Consider the following 15493-nt stretch of genomic DNA (forward strand, 5'->3'; position numbering starts at 1 on the left):
AAAGTCAGAGAGGTAAAAACATGAACATCTGGTGTTTTTTTCTTTTAGAGATGCTTTGGAAAACCATTACCAAAAATGGTATTTGCAAAACTACACTATGCATGCAAACTAAATACATTTAGATATCTGTATCTAATGATTGGAAAATAACTTTTGAAGATTTGAGGCACATCCTCAGCGATGAAAATATAAGAATATCTGTTTAGAGTGTGTATTATATCACTACTTGGTCATCAGTTATTCACACATGCAGGCACATGCATACAGCACTAAAATGCTGCTTAACAGTTAAAGTGCAGTGATGAGTCATGTATAGCTCTCTTTTTAGTTTTTACTACATAGAGCAGAACAGAGAAAGATAGACAAAGAGTAAAATCCCCCTTTCGGTATTGCTATATGCTTTAAAAAAAAAAAAGTGTGAAGTGTGTGAGGAACTGAACATTCTTGCGGTTCAAGTTGTCGTGAGGGTCTTCTGGTAAATGCTGTTATTGAGCAATATCACAAATGACTTATTCAAGTAAGTCACCACATAGAAGATGAGCAGTACACACCCCAGACACATATTATCAAAGTTAATTAGAATTAATTTGTATGTATACTGGGAACAATGTAAATCTGGAGTCAATTTGCTTTATGCTCACCTGGACATTAAAGCTAATTCGGAGTCAGATTCTGATTTTGTCGTATGATTATAATTGTTGATTCCTAAGCTAAAGGGGAAACGAAGGTCATCTATAGATAAACAGGTGATAAAAGAGTTAGAGTTGAACGCACATCCTGACAAACCATACAAATCCAAATATGTACCAATGTCAAACCATGTGTGGCAGCACAACACAAATCCTTTTTGATGTGAATGTTGCTCTTATTTTCACATTTATAGAGTTGAGCCCACAGTGTGCAAACACCCTAAAAGGTAAGGTTACTCAAATACAAATATATGAACTACATTCCTGCTTTGTTCTTCATTTACAGTATGTGGATACCAACCCGGTCTAGTAAGGGCCACCCTGCTGAAAGATGTGCTTTGCCCCTAAACTAAACATTCAGGCTGTGTTTTACGAGGTGTTTGCACCTGCCTGATTGGGCTTCAGTTGAGGTCTAACCAGGTATAAGAGCTGTGTATGTGTCCTTGCTCATCTGTTTGTGGAAGAAGCCTGCGACCTGACCACCTTTTCAGGAGTTCAACAAGAACCACAGGAGGTGAGTGATGAAGAAACGTTTCAACACAGTGTGTCCTGCTACATGGATATCTTCAGGCCTTTATTCAAATTATTTTACTGTTACGACTTTGCTCTTCTTCCTCATATTTTTTTTCCTCTAATTGCAGCAATGGCGTTTCAGTCCAATGCGATCAGCGCGCAGCCTCAGGTCACTGTCACTCAGTACAGTGTGTCCTCTGGATTAACAGACTGGAGTTCTAATGTTTGTGACTGCTGTGAGGACTGCGGCATCTGTAAGTGTGATGCGTGCACTCCCGGAATTAAAAGCTTACCGACACTGTGAGATGAACTGCGATGTGACATCATGTCTCTATTCCAGGTCTTTGTGCATCCTTCCTCCCGTGTATCCTGGCCTGTCAGGTGGCTCAGGACCACGGGGACAGTTGCTGCCTGGCTTGTCTTCCTGGGGCCATGATCGCTCTCAGAACAAGCCTCCGCAGCAAATACCACATTGAAGTAAGCATACTGAAGTTATATATTAGATCATTAAATAATCACAAGTCACCAATGAACTATCCCTGTGTCCCTTCTTCCAGGGCTCGGTGTGTGATGACTGGGTGGTCATGGTCTGCCTGCCTCTGTGTGGACTGTGTCAGATGGCACGGGAGCAGAAGACGAGGGGATTAAAATAAAGGATGTTTAATCGAATTTTAAACGGCAAAAATATAGAAATATATACTATATAGTTTGTGGTTTTAGATTCAAATTAAAAAAATGATGGGCATAAAGATCAATCATTTCTAAATGCCATTGAGCATAATTAGTCATGTAAGAGCCTGATAAATGGACTGAAAGACCATTTTGATTTCATGCATCATGCTTTATTATTATTTAACATACAATAGCTGCAAGACTACATGTGAGATAATACAGAAATAATTCAAAGTAAATTGTAAATCAGTGTGATGATACTTTGTTCAAGCACCAAACCACGAACAATCTGAAGAAGTAAATGTTGAAACTTACAGCAACGACAGATCTGCATTTGTTTAATTGTGAATTTATACATTAACTGTTCTGACATGGAATATAACATGAATACTGATTTTCTTGAAAACAAAATTAATCAATAATGTGTATAAGGCATTCATTTCCTATTTTGTAAAGAAGCATTCATGTGGTAAATGTGCTTTATAAATAAAGTGACTTGACTTAAACTAACGAACCTATCATTTAATGATTGTGGCTTTACGTGCTGTAAGCTGTAGCTACACATGAAAGAAAAAGAACGGCTGCACCCATCTTCCTCTTTCTAAATGAGTTGTGCATCTAAGATGTCCACGCTACAGCAGGCTCTCTGAATAGGCGAGGTCATCAACACTTAAAGAGGTAAGGCTGTGGTAGCAGAGAACTGTTGTTAAATAACTTCAAACATACAAACATATCTTGAGGTTACTGCAGGTTTTTTTTTAATTTATTTTTTTAACAATTGAGAGTTTATTAAGATGGTGTGAAAGATGTTGAGCTTTACTTCCCACAGGAAATCCTTTTGCTCGCGTGTTTTTTTCCTTGCGTGACAGATGTGTTTTACAATGATAACACTTGAGTCAAAAGAATGTCAATCGGAAATATATACATTTTCAGAAAATAATTTTGACAGAAAATGTGCAAGGATTAGTTCAGAAGTTTGTCTCCTCTGATGCTGCTGTTACTCACTTTGTTAAAAATATCACTAAAGTTGGATGTAGTCCTTTCCTGCTTTAATTTAATTTAATTTGCTGTTAACCGTTGTCTGGCTTGTTTTAAGGATATCAGCTATTGATTAAAATAAAGTAAAGCAAATATCAGGAGGAGGAAGTGGGCAGAGTGAAATGAGATTCGAAAATATCAGATGAGGAACCCAGTTATCCTTGTCAAAGTTGAACTTCATTGTCACAAGAGCCATTCTTTTTTTTTTTGAGGCTCATTGTCAGTTTAACTTCATCAGTTCATACATCAGACATTATTTCACCCACATGCATTTCATTGACATGTACATTAAAACAAAATTATGTCACTTCCCTGATGTATTTTCCCTTATGTATCTATGTGCTGTTATAAATATATAATAGATTACTCTCAAATTAAATAAAAGAAAAATTATTAAGGACATGAGTCAGTCTTGATAGCGAATTGTTATTGTTGTTTTTTACAGTTTCACATTTCACACTTTAGTCAGAGCTTAATATTTCACATTTAAACCTGATGTTTAAATGTAAATCTTGGTGGAACATGTACTCAAACTACTCACTTTTGTTTCATGTTCTCCATATTGCCTGTAAAGGAATGAAAACATGACTGACATGAAGATTCTAAAAGAGGATAAATACATTAGGATTATAATAGCACTTATCTGTCACTATTGTTCTGCTATACAAGTATGGAGCCTCTTTATGGAACTTTCAGTTTGAACATGTGATCTGTTAAAACCCATTTTCTATCCGCAGATTCCTGATCCACCTTTCAACTGATCAACAACCCATATGATTGGTTAGAAGATATTTTCAGAATAAAATTCAAACAGACCAAACCATTGAAGACCCTGGTGAAAGATATGTAAAGGTCTGTCACTCTGGACTTCTACACAACAACATGGAGAGACTAACTTGTCAGCTGTTGTCACTTGCAGTTCTTTTTGCTGCTGTTGATCTCATCTGTTGTTACAGCTTTAAGAACTGCATCGAAGACCAGTATTTCTATGGAAGAACTTACAAATGCATCAATCGAAAAGACAAAGACGTGTTGTCCTATGTTGATGATCTGCCGTCGTCTTCCATCAACCTCACCATCAGTGTAACTCCTCTGTGGCTCATTCCTGACAAGAGCTTTGCTCATCTGCCAAACCTTCAGAACCTCAGACTGGATCATAATAAGTTGAGCATTATGAATCAGTTTGCTTTCCAAAACTTGACTCTTCTTAAGACTCTCAATTTGTCCTTCAATGTCATATCAGAGCTCCACCCTGCTGTGTTTAAGGACCTACACAATCTCACCATTCTCTTACTAACAAATAATAGATTAAAGCAGCTCCCTGAGGGCCTTTTCTCCACTCTTCCCAATCTAGACACTTTAAACATAAGGCAAAACTTTCTGAAAAATTTCTCCACGATTGCAGAGTCTGTGTCAAATCTAACGCGTCTGAAGTGTTTAGATCTTTGCAACAACAATTTGACCTCACTCAACCACCCAAACGTGTCCCTGCCCGAATCCCTCACTATTTTATATTTATGTAGAAATAATCTGTCTACATTAGGGTGTGAACAGTCATTTCTGGGGTTCATCCAGCTTCTAGATTTTTCATACAATCCTGAGCTTTCTACGATGGCTTTTCAAGGAGTGGATTTGAGTCATATACACTATCTGCGTTTGCGTTCAACAAATGTCAAGGTAGTGGAGTTTCTAAAGATCAGCAATGTCAATGCTCGTCACATTGATTTCTCAGGCACCCATCTGAAAAATGACAGCCTGCTGATGGAGCTCTGCGGATTGTTAAATAGAAAGGTGAAATGGATTAAAAATATGAACCTGGAAAGTAATGGGATTGAGAATCTAACAAATAAAACCCTAAGCTCTTGCCCAAATATCAGAGGGGCATTGGATCTATCACGAAACGAACTGAAAACCACAAGTTGTCTCGACTTTCTTAACGGACACACACAGTTGAATATGTTCACTGCAGAGTATAACCGTTTAACTTCCCTCCCTTCCTGTAAGACAACAAATATGGTTATTTTCCCAAATGTGAAAACCATTAGCTACCGTTACAACCGCATCCTGTCAGTCAACTCTCATGCCTTCTATAACACACCAGATCTCAAGACGCTAAAACTGAACATAAATAAAATTGCATATCTCAATATTACAGCTCTCAAAGGACTAAAGAGCCTTGAGATACTTCGTCTGGACAATAATCTCTTAACTGAGTTGTTTAGTGACTCATTTGCGGATCAGATCGAGCTGAAAACCCTCAACCTGCGTAACAATCGCATCGCTGCTATTTTTGAAAGGACCTTCCACAGTCTCAAGAAACTCAATATACTCGACCTAGGAGGTAATAAGATCACTCATTTTGCGCCATCAGGCCTTGATGGACTGGAGAGTTTGTCCAAATTCTATCTAGATGGTAACAACCTTAAAAAAATCGACACTTCCCTCTGTCGTGTTTTTCAAGACACACTAACAGTGCTAGATTTACAAAGTAATCAGATTCGCTTCCTCACAGAACGTACGAGTTCACCATTTATGAATCTAAGTAAACTCAATGATCTGAAACTGGACGGGCAGCGTCCTTATGGCCTCACAATTATACCCAGGAATTTTTTCCGTGGCCTAAACTCACTGCAATCTCTGTATCTCACCAACAATAAAATCTATGAGCTCCCCCCTGATGTCTTCAATGATCTGAGAAGTTTGAAGTTCCTCACATTGGATAACTGCTGTGTCGGGGTGACACAGCTACAGCCAGGAATCTTTAAAAATCTAAAGAATTTGTCCAAATTGATTGTAGAAAATATGGTTATTCAGAACTTCTCAAGAGAGGTTTTTGGGGATCTGACACAACTGCAGACGCTGCAGCTAAACCGAAATGGGATGCACAGCATTCCTGTTGATGCACTAGAAAGTTTACCTAAACTGCGATACCTTGACATGAGAACCACTCCCTTAACCTGTACCTGCACAAACACCTTGTTGCAAAACTGGACAATGAATAACACAAATGTCCAGGTTGTCTATCTCTACAATATGCCATGCCCAACCAATCGAAAACACTATTTCTACAACTTTGACACCAAAGTTTGTTACATAGATCTAGGAGAGTACCTGTTCTTAAGCACAGCAGTTTTGGTTTTTCTGTTAACATTCACTCCATTACTCTATGTCAAACTTTACTGGAAAATGAAGTACAGCTACTACGTGTTCAGATCCTGGTTCAATGAGCAGTGGCGCAGAATCAGAGATGAGGAGGAAAATTGCAAATATGATGCATTTATTTCCTATAATTCTTCTGATGAACAATGGGTCATGGACCAGTTGCTGCCTAACTTGGAGGGAAATGGATCATCTTTCAAACTTTGCCTACATCACAGGGACTTTGAGCTGGGCCGTTACATTGTGGACAATATAGTCACTGCTGTATACGGCAGCCGCAAAACTATTTGTGTGGTGAGCAGGAATTTCCTCAGCAGTGAGTGGTGTTCTCTAGAAATCCAACTGGCCAGCTACCGACTCTTCGACGAGCACCGGGATGTTCTCCTGCTTGTGTTTCTGGAGCCGATCTCTGAGAGGCAGCTGTCCTCCTACCACCGCATGAGGAAGAGCATGTTGAAAAAGACTTATCTGCAATGGCCTGGCTCAAACTGCACTGACCCCACACAGGCCCAAGAGCTGTTTTGGAGTCAGCTCCGTAAAGCGATTGGAACAGGAAGCAGAGTCGAAACGAAAGAAAACGAGGAGAGAAAAGGTGGTGTTAATCTTGAAAGTAAAGAAACGGAAGGTTTTGAGACTCACAATTCAGATGAAAATTATTATTTGCTACCCTAAACCATTGTTTAATCTGTGATTGTTAAGACAAACCTCTCAGTATAGTCCATCAAATAATTGATGATTTTCTGCCAAAAGGTGAAGGTAATGGAAACATGGTGTCAATGTGTAGTGCTATGTAATGTGAGACACATAGCATACTTTACTCAAGAATTGTTGATGTTACACAATTGTAACAATGTGTTTTCCTACATTTAAATGAAGCCCACATATACAACAAAAAACCATCAAATCAGAACAGTCTTTGCTAAAAATCTCATTCTGTAAGTAATTTCCCATTATGGCACCTGTGTTATCAATCATATGTGATTTATAGTTTTGAATATTAAAAAACTACAATGATGTAAACAATACATAATTGTGCTTTTTCCTATCTCACCATAAAAGGGACAAAAGATTAATAATAGCTTACTGTTACAAGGACATATTTTGCTATTACTTTTAATACTGTGTGTCAAATGTAGGCACACAACACTTAGTATCTATGCTGGCTGTGAACAGAAAGTCTTGATTGTGTGAATCAAGAGAATATTGTTTTTCAGATATCTAAACAAAATGTTCACAGGCATGTGTCACTGTAGAGCTTCACCATACATTAGTACAGTCTCATAGGCGGAAATGACCAGTGCTCGGGGCTCAGGAGAGAGGAATGGGAAGTTGCCGTGTCTCTTTCCAGCATGTGAGATGGGGGGTAATGAATCATGTCAGTGTGGTGGGACCTATGGGGTGCGTGAGTTGTAGGTAGACTAAATTGGCTGTAAGGCTGGAAGCTGTGGCTCTGCTCAGGATGGAGTACTTGGGATGTGAAGGACGGGGGGAGAGAGTATCTCTTTGTTTCAAATAGGCCTTGCTCTTGAGGAAAGTAAATTGGCTCAGCTGAATTTCTTTCGAGTAGCTGTGATTGGTAGGATAAGAATTTTGGGGTATTGCTTACGCTGTATTCAGGTCCATCTAGAACCCTGGTTTGGTTCATAAAGCTGTTTTCAAAGGAGTGAAACTTTAAAGTCTCTTTGCTTTTTGGCCTGCTGAAACTGTCTCTCCAGTGGGGAGATACTGTTTGTTTTTCTTCCCAACATGAGGTAGGAGAGGGAGCATATAAATGATCTCTGATTCCAGAGGGCTTACAGTCAATGATAAACTCAGGTGAGCAAGGAGATCGGAGGATATCGTCCAGAAGACTGGCAGAAGTCCTCTCAGGCCTTCTGAACCACTCAGACGTCTACGTAAAAACAGATATTTCACATAATGCAGCGTTAATTTATCTGCTGATTACAAAAGGAAAGACAACAGCTGAGACACGTGAAATAACTATGGCAGGGTGCTTTTGTCATCTTACCTGTTTCAGGTTTTGTGGTAATCGTGGACTTGACTTCAAGTTACAATGGGTACTTCCCTTTTCTTTGAAAGGTTTGGTTTTCAGGGTGTTGAATAAAGGCTTACTGGCTTGACGCTCTATTGTGAATGCATCTGAAAATAAGGAAACATTAAATAAAACCTGCCCTCAAACAGGAATTTGTACAGTGCTTACTACTACTACTTTTTATAAACAGGAATTTTACTCTGTGGGTTTACGTGAATCCATGCTGTTGTGGATTACTCGTTGAACTCATGTGAAATCCAACTTTTAAACAGGATCATGATTTTTGAAGGTTTTAAAATATAGTCTTTTGCTTTTATTTCCATGAAGAAGTGTTCGTCCTTGAGGGAACTACTACTTGTGTTTGAAATATACCACAGGTAATTGGGGCAGTTCTTCTGTGCAATGATTTAATAATAGTCCGCTTCAGACTAATCAAGTGGATATGATTACTTCTGAACTTACTGTATTTCTAGTTCAAATTATTTCTCTGCATCCACTGCAGGTAAACAGAGAATTCCAAAGAATCCCTAGCTTTACAAAAAACTTTGGTATACATTTTTGTACAAATGGTAAAGATCTTAATTATAAGACCTTTTTAATTATATTAAGTAAATTATTATAAAGATACAGCTACATTTACATATCACCTAGACACAACAAAAGGTAAACAAAAATTGAACAAATATGAATATATAGATATATCCCAGAGCTGTCGGGTAATTTGGTGTCTACCTGTATTCTGGAGCTCATCTTCATCTATCATGGTCAGCTCTTGATCCTGGACTTCCTTGGTATGATCAGACCCAAAGCTGAGGCATCGCTGAAGTCTGAAGAGGTTCACCTGAAGCTGAAGTCCGTGCCTCTCCTGCAGAGCTTTCAGCAGCACTTCCCTGCTCTCTGCCACCAGGTTTCTTTTTTTCAAGAGCGGGAACTGCACACAGCCACACAAGCTTGCTGCCACTGCAGAGACAGACTCAGACACAACGCTGGGATCTGATTGTCTTTGTTGTGAGTCCAAACTGTCCACAGTGTGCGAGCTGGAGAACTTAAGTAGGCTTCGGCTGGCACCAGCGAGTTGTTTTCCGTGGAAAACTAACTCCTGGTCTTTCGGGGTTTGCTCCAGAGTAGAAATCATGTGTGCCTTCACCTTCTTGTTTAATTTTGTCACATTTTCTCTGTAATCAGTGGGAGTCAGCTGTGGCTCAATGCCCTTTTCTGTCATGACAGGGTTGGTCTTCTGCCCTGGTGTAAAATCTGACCCCTGATTCATTTTATTTTCTTTCTCCTGAATATTATTATGTGCCTTTATAGCTAAATCTGCTTCCCTGTCTAGTGTCAGAACCTCATCAGGCTCAGCATCCAACATATCATTATTGAAGAGTGGAGTAAGATTGGGAGATGTTGATGATGGGCGTGAAGTATAATTATTTTCATGTACTTGCTGTCCACTTTTCTCCATTTTCCTCTGCTTACTTAATAGGCGTTCAATGTCGATAGACTTCACCTCATGGTTGAACAGTCCATGATGTCCTATCAGGCGACTGTCTGTGATGATACTTGGCTCCTGTGCAACAGGAACAACATTTGGAAAAGCTGCATCTCGTCTAGAGGAACAATGACAGCTACTATGACAGCAGCGGTCATGGAAATATGGAATGTCTCTACTGCTTTGCAGACGACAGTGAAGGTGATGTGACTTAGACTTTGGGGCTTCTTTCCCACCACCTTTCATCTTGCACCTCTCCTTGCGGCTCTTCAAGCGCTTTATTCTGTGCTGCCCATCAGTCTTACTATGATGGTGTAAACATTTGTATCCTGCAGTGGATCCATTCACCAAGCAACAGTTTTTATCAGTTGCTTTTGACTGCTTGTTGAAAAAATTTGAGATCCTATCTTTGTCTGATAAAGAGCGGCCACACATGTGGCTCATATTGCATCAATTCTGTAGAAAGAGAATTGCAGTCAGTCATTTGCTACAGGAAGCTACTTCACCACAAAAATGCATGTCAAATGTATTTCTCAGCAGTTCATAGTAATTTAAACATGATTAATTAATGCAAACTAATGAAAAGTCTTGGATTTGAATAGTTAAGCATAAACAGACAATGGTACAGTAAAACACTCAACTTGTGTTATATTCAAATAAATCCCTAAACTGAAAATTCCAATATTTGACATGCTTTAATGTTTTACTGTTAGATGTTTAAAAACAAAGCTGGGTGAAATCCCTTTAACATATGTAATTTATGAGCATGTATAACCCATGTGTGCAATGTAAGACCTTACTTCATCTTCATTAAAATGCATATTTTCCGTCATACAAAAAAAACAAAACATATTTGGTAAATTTAGTTAGAGTCAAAAAAACATCTGAATCCAACATAGCAGGACATTTTCTTAAAATTTCTGACTCAGGCCACTAGAGAATGTGACCCTTTGTACCTTTAAATTAAAAATACTGTTATGAACTCAAAACTTGGTCTTTCCCTCTCGCCTATTCTAAAATTGAGAAACACTTTTAAAAAGAATGAGTAAGCAGAGAAAAAGCAGAAGCTAGGTCACTATGTTGAAATTGTCTGTAAGAAACTCTGACACTGTGCCTTTTTGAATTTCCCTCTGGATCTATCTATCTATTTATCTGGATATTAGAAGTTAGAAAAATACTTGGTCTCTATTTAAAAAATTGCACGACACTTTATATGTACTTTGTATGATGGATGAGCAGAGGAAAAGCAGCAGAAGGGTTAACATTACAGGAATTTCTTTCACCACCTTTGCGTACATAGTTATGAAGAATACAAGTTTGAGACCAAGGCAACAGCGCCCTCTTCAGTTACAACAACCTGACAGAACTTTCTAGCTTTTAAGTCATCAAGCTAGCTGCTCAGCAACCGGGTGGTGATATAATGACAACTAGCAGGTGCACATTGATGCACAGTGCACACGTGTTTTGAGCTACAGAAATCGTTCTTAGCGCCTAAGAAACATAGTAACTTTATTTTCCTTACTTTAAATACATGCCATACAAGATAAGCTGCAGCTCTACCAAGAAACATTTTATACAAACTTAAAAAGTCCCTTTGCAGCGCCACTTACCGAAATTCAGCCCGCAGTAGTTTTAACCCGTTTATAAATCTGTCGTTGCTCAGCAACATGCGCAGCAGCCGTGCGCAGCAGCAACTCCCACGAACACCACCGAGGTGGGCGAAACCATTGTCCCCGACGAGGAGGTAAAATAGACTCATCTTTTTAATTCATACTGACGATAACAATACTTTTAGGATGGTAACTTTATGTGAAACGTTATAAAATTAAGCTGTGTCTTTTGTAGTTATAATAACGTGTATGATGAGATTGAAATAACTGAAAACGTAAACGTTGTAGCCCATAGACAACAATGGTACTTGCAACTTACGTTGGAATGAACATTTACTTCCTGAAACTCAATTCGGAGATGGCGATATTTTGATATTTTGGTTGCTTGTGTTTAGTAATTTCTATTAATTCAACCGTCATTTGATGCTCTGCCTTTTCCTTTTGCACAATACAAGCTCGCATTAACGATAATACTCTGTGCTACTTGTTAGGCTACATTACTTTAAGAACATCTATCTTGTGTTCAAGACAGTAGGCTAGCTACTGCGGCTAATTCTACCAGCCTAGATTTAGCTAGCAATTACAGCTTCAGGGTTGTAATTAATCGGCTCGTTTCCGTTGAAATAACAATCTTTACAACTTGACTGCTTTGCTAACACAGTTAAAGCCAAGTCATGAGTGCAGACGACCCTAACCCCGCCGCCACACCCACTCTTTGTGAAGACACTCAGGGAGATGGACGATGGATGTCTTTGGTGTGTAAAATAACAATAACATGTAAAAGAAAAAAAAAATAGTCATAGATATTCAGGTTATCCCAGTCTGGATGTGCATGTTTAGATTTGTTATAGTTAAATACCAAAAGTCTGACCGATCGTATTGCATTTTCTGTCAGGCCATTCAGTAAATTAGATTTCTTTGATGTGTCTTGATGAGAATATACATTTATATGAACTGTGTCAAAGCTAATAAGTCCCAGTTTAAATGATAAAATGTGTAAAAAAAAAAAAAAAGGGCATATGTATTAAAGCCTATGATGTTGCATCTTGTGGGAGGCTAAATATTGTTTAAAAATATCAAAGTCTGTGTTTTTATTTTTCTCTTTGTAGCACAACCGCTTTGTGTCTGACAGCAAAGACAAAGAACCTGAAGTTCTGTTTGTTGGAGACTCTCTTGTTCAGCTTCTGCACCAGTCGGGGGTAAAAAAAAAAATTGATATCACGCTTTCAGTTTATGGTCATGTATTATATATATTATATATATATATATATATATATATATGTATTCAGAGTTTGATAGGCTTGCATTGTTCTCTTGCATCTCTCTGACTACTTTCAGTTTGTGTGAAGTTTTAATTGACTTTCTTGTTCTGGTTTACCTGCAGATATGGCGAGAGCTGTTCTCTCCTCTCCATGCCCTCAATTTTGGGCTGGGAGGTGATGCAACACAACATGTGCTGTGGAGACTGAGCAACGGTGAACTGGATAATATCAGCCCAAAGGTTCAATTCACTTCTGAAAACAGAGAACATTACCATACTTGTTCTGTACAACAGTAGACCCATTGTGCTTAATTTTGTGCTTAAATCAAATTCCAGGTATATTGGCTCTGTGTGTTTTGTTGTGCTGCAGGTTGTCGTGCTTTGGGTCGGCACTAACAATCATGGTAACACTGCAGAACAGATCTGTGGAGGCATTATGGCTATTATCCAAGTCGTCAAGAACAAGCTCCCTCATGCCCAGACACTTGTACTGGTAGGTTTTCTTTCCGATACATTCCTTAAAGTAGGTGTTGATCTGCTCATCTGCATGTCTGTTAAAAATGACAAATCACCCCATTTGGTTTTGGTTTTGGTTTTTCTTTTGGGATTAGGTAAATTACAGAAGTTAACTAATTGGACTTTACTAGATTATTGCTGAAGAAAATACTTTTGATTTAGAAGTGTTAACTATTGTAAGATGTGCTGCATGAACTATATTTGAATAATGTGTGTGTTTGGTTTAGCTACAAATTTCATGTTAGTTTCAAGTATAGGAGGATATTCCCACACACTGACTCAATGTCACAAAAAAGTGGTTGAAACATCAGGATTTGATCAACTTTTCTGTGGCAGTCAGTAAGTATGTGGGAGTGCCTTCTTTTCCTTCTTGTTTTTGAATTTCCCTGCACCTACGTGATGTAGTATTTATAACCACCTTCCTCATTTGGGTTTTAAGTGACAGCAGGGCGACAGGGTATTTCCTGATTGACTGTTATTATCTTAATTTTTGCAACCCTTTCTTTATTTACTAAACTCGTTACATACAAGACTATCGGTGACAATGCAAACTAGTGTTTCACCTTTAAACCAGTAAAATCACTTTGTCTCTTTCCAGGGTATACTGCCCAGAGGCAAAATGCCAAACCCTCTGCGGGAGCGAAACGCCAAGGTGAACAAGCTGGTCCAGGAGGCCACATCCTCCCTCCCACATGCCTCTTTCCTAAATGTGGACCCAGGATTCGTCCACTCCGACGGTAGCATCTCCCATCAGGATATGTACGATTACCTTCACCTGACCCCTGCAGGCTACCAGGCGGTGTGCAAACCCCTGCACACCCTTCTCACGTCCATGCTAGAAAAGCCTGCAGAGAACTGAGCCAGAAGGTTACAAACTTACACTACAGCAGTGGTCCTCATCCCTGGTCCCAAAGAGCATCACACTCAGCTTTGTATGCCTTGAATGATGGATAGAATCAATTATTAAGGTCTTAGAGCTGCACATATTATCTTCCTCATGGCCAGGGCTGGTGACCACTGTTACAGTTAATGGGACCATAAAGTCTTTTGTGTTAATGAAACAGTCAAAGTTTAATTTTTCTGTGCTATTCAGAGACAAAGTCTTACCCATATTCCCAGTAGGCATCTGTTTCACTTGATTTTTGTTCTTGAAGTGTTTTTCCATAGAGGGATTATTTAATTTCTCTGCCCCAATTTACACATAATGAAAATGATGAGAAGAAGCTCTTGTTGTATATGCACTTCAGATGCCCTGTAATTATGAATAAAGCTTGTGAAAAGATGCAGCAACGTTTTCCTCAAGTACAGATATGCAAAATATGATTTGCTGCAGCTGATTGAAAAGCTTTATTTATAACAATTTTCTCCAAATCTCATCAGCTCTCAAAGCCTTATTTATCCTGGAATATGACATAATGCACTGTCCTCCTGGGGCCACTGGAACGGGAAGTATTTGGATAATGGTGTGAGACTTTGTCTTTATTTGCCTTTATTTGCCAGCGAAAAAATATAAGATGCAAAAACTGCCCTTGCCAGAAAGATGCTGTAATTTTTCACATTGATTTCTCGTTTTCACTGTTACATTTATTTGGTAAAAGCTTTGTTTACTTTTTGTGGTGTCTGATGACTGTTATAGATGTTGATTTGAAAGACCAAATGTTTTTGATTGACCGTTCCTGTCTTATTTTATCATGTCACATGCTGTCCTATATAATTTTCCTTATTGCTTCATCTATTGTAGCAGCAGAATCTGAAGTGACAGGCTGTTTTGTTACAAACATAGATGTATTTTAGTAGGATTGTGAAGTTGTGTTGATATTTCTAAGATTGCTTCTGCTTCAAGTCTGATCTCCTCTGCAACATAATGGCCCAACAGAGCATGGAAAAAGGCTTTACTTCACACTAAAATGCTTCTTGGGTAAGGTTTGTGCTACAGAATGTGACTCATGCTTCAGAATGGCTGATTGTATAAGTGGTGGAAGAATGCATTAAACATGAAAACAAGATGGTTCAGTGCCCGTGATTGATTGACTGATCCGGTGTGTGTGGTGATACTTATTAGGAGACATTTTCACTGATACAGCGACTTACAAACGCCTTACCCGTCCTGGTAGAAAGTACCCATACAAAGAATTTGTAAACAAGATATTCATTGCCTTTTCTTGACAGGTTTTCTAGAAGTCTCAGACATGGCTGTGTGCATTTTTGAAACTTGAGGAGAGGGAACAAGTCCCACCTTGCACTTGCTTCCAGCCTTGTCAACATCAACAGGAGACTTTTGTTATACAGTTGTGACACAATGCAATACCTCATAGTTTTCTGCTAAGGGTTCATATCATGGGTAATAAGGATTGTTGTATGTGACAGTAAGTAATTGTATTGCAGTAGTGTTGACAGGGCTAAAAAGTGCCCAGCAATGTTTAGGATTTTAAGCCTAAAAAGTACCAAATTCTGCAGCCAGGAAAGTGTTAATAATTCTTTATATACACCAAGCTCAAGCATGAGCAAATATATCAC

At 38.7% G+C, this 15493-nt stretch overlaps 4 protein-coding genes across 4 annotated transcripts; 3 read left to right on the plus strand and 1 right to left on the minus strand.

Annotated features, from left to right (window-relative positions):
* The first annotated feature begins 890 nt into the window (after positions 1-890).
* On the plus strand, positions 891-2380 carry cnfn (cornifelin). Its single transcript, XM_061050270.1, has 4 exons — positions 891-1203; positions 1331-1456; positions 1543-1679; positions 1760-2380. The coding sequence occupies exons 1-4, from the start codon at positions 1125-1127 to the stop codon at positions 1853-1855; spliced, it is 438 nt and encodes a 145-aa protein (XP_060906253.1). The 5' UTR covers positions 891-1124; the 3' UTR covers positions 1856-2380.
* An 88-nt stretch (positions 2381-2468) lies between these two features.
* tlr21 (toll-like receptor 21) lies at positions 2469-7101 on the plus strand. The gene is made up of 2 exons (XM_061050267.1): positions 2469-2552; positions 3650-7101. The coding sequence occupies exon 2, from the start codon at positions 3795-3797 to the stop codon at positions 6741-6743; it is 2949 nt and encodes a 982-aa protein (XP_060906250.1). The 5' UTR covers positions 2469-2552; positions 3650-3794; the 3' UTR covers positions 6744-7101.
* Positions 7102-7206: 105 nt separating this feature from the next.
* si:dkey-250k15.4 (uncharacterized) lies at positions 7207-10040 on the minus strand. Its single transcript, XM_061050269.1, has 3 exons — positions 8836-10040; positions 8080-8210; positions 7207-7962 (listed from the first exon to the last, which is right to left on the minus strand). Exons 1-3 carry the CDS (start codon positions 10031-10033, stop codon positions 7339-7341), a joined length of 1953 nt encoding a protein of 650 aa, XP_060906252.1. The 5' UTR covers positions 10034-10040; the 3' UTR covers positions 7207-7338.
* Positions 10041-11519: 1479 nt separating this feature from the next.
* pafah1b3 (platelet-activating factor acetylhydrolase, isoform Ib, gamma subunit) lies at positions 11520-14982 on the plus strand. Its single transcript, XM_061050282.1, has 5 exons — positions 11520-11954; positions 12309-12398; positions 12584-12700; positions 12831-12953; positions 13575-14982. Exons 1-5 carry the CDS (start codon positions 11874-11876, stop codon positions 13833-13835), a joined length of 672 nt encoding a protein of 223 aa, XP_060906265.1. The 5' UTR covers positions 11520-11873; the 3' UTR covers positions 13836-14982.
* The last annotated feature ends 511 nt before the right edge of the window (positions 14983-15493 follow it).

This window comes from Labrus mixtus, chromosome 11 (genome assembly GCF_963584025.1).
Source record: "Labrus mixtus chromosome 11, fLabMix1.1, whole genome shotgun sequence".
Lineage (NCBI taxonomy): Eukaryota > Metazoa > Chordata > Actinopteri > Labriformes > Labridae > Labrus > Labrus mixtus.

What these genes read in the sequence shown, in the direction of transcription:
- cnfn (XM_061050270.1), top strand. Translation starts at nt 1,125, where the DNA reads ATGTGTCCTTGCTCATCTGTTTGTGGAAGAAGCCTGCGACCTGACCAC. An exon ending in TTCAACAAGAACCACAGGAG is followed by an intron (nt 1,204 to 1,330) that starts GTGAGTGATGAA and finishes CTCTAATTGCAG; the next exon opens with CAATGGCGTTTCAGTCCAAT. An exon ending in CTGTGAGGACTGCGGCATCT is followed by an intron (nt 1,457 to 1,542) that starts GTAAGTGTGATG and finishes TCTCTATTCCAG; the next exon opens with GTCTTTGTGCATCCTTCCTC.
- tlr21 (XM_061050267.1), top strand. Translation starts at nt 3,795, where the DNA reads ATGGAGAGACTAACTTGTCAGCTGTTGTCACTTGCAGTTCTTTTTGCT.
- si:dkey-250k15.4 (XM_061050269.1), bottom strand. Translation starts at nt 10,033, where the DNA reads ATGAGCCACATGTGTGGCCGCTCTTTATCAGACAAAGATAGGATCTCA. An exon ending in AGATGAGCTCCAGAATACAG is followed by an intron (nt 8,211 to 8,835) that starts GTAGACACCAAA and finishes CCTTATTTTCAG; the next exon opens with ATGCATTCACAATAGAGCGT. An exon ending in TACCACAAAACCTGAAACAG is followed by an intron (nt 7,963 to 8,079) that starts GTAAGATGACAA and finishes GTTTTTACGTAG; the next exon opens with ACGTCTGAGTGGTTCAGAAG.
- pafah1b3 (XM_061050282.1), top strand. Translation starts at nt 11,874, where the DNA reads ATGAGTGCAGACGACCCTAACCCCGCCGCCACACCCACTCTTTGTGAA. An exon ending in ATGGACGATGGATGTCTTTG is followed by an intron (nt 11,955 to 12,308) that starts GTGTGTAAAATA and finishes TTCTCTTTGTAG; the next exon opens with CACAACCGCTTTGTGTCTGA. An exon ending in TGGATAATATCAGCCCAAAG is followed by an intron (nt 12,701 to 12,830) that starts GTTCAATTCACT and finishes GTTGTGCTGCAG; the next exon opens with GTTGTCGTGCTTTGGGTCGG.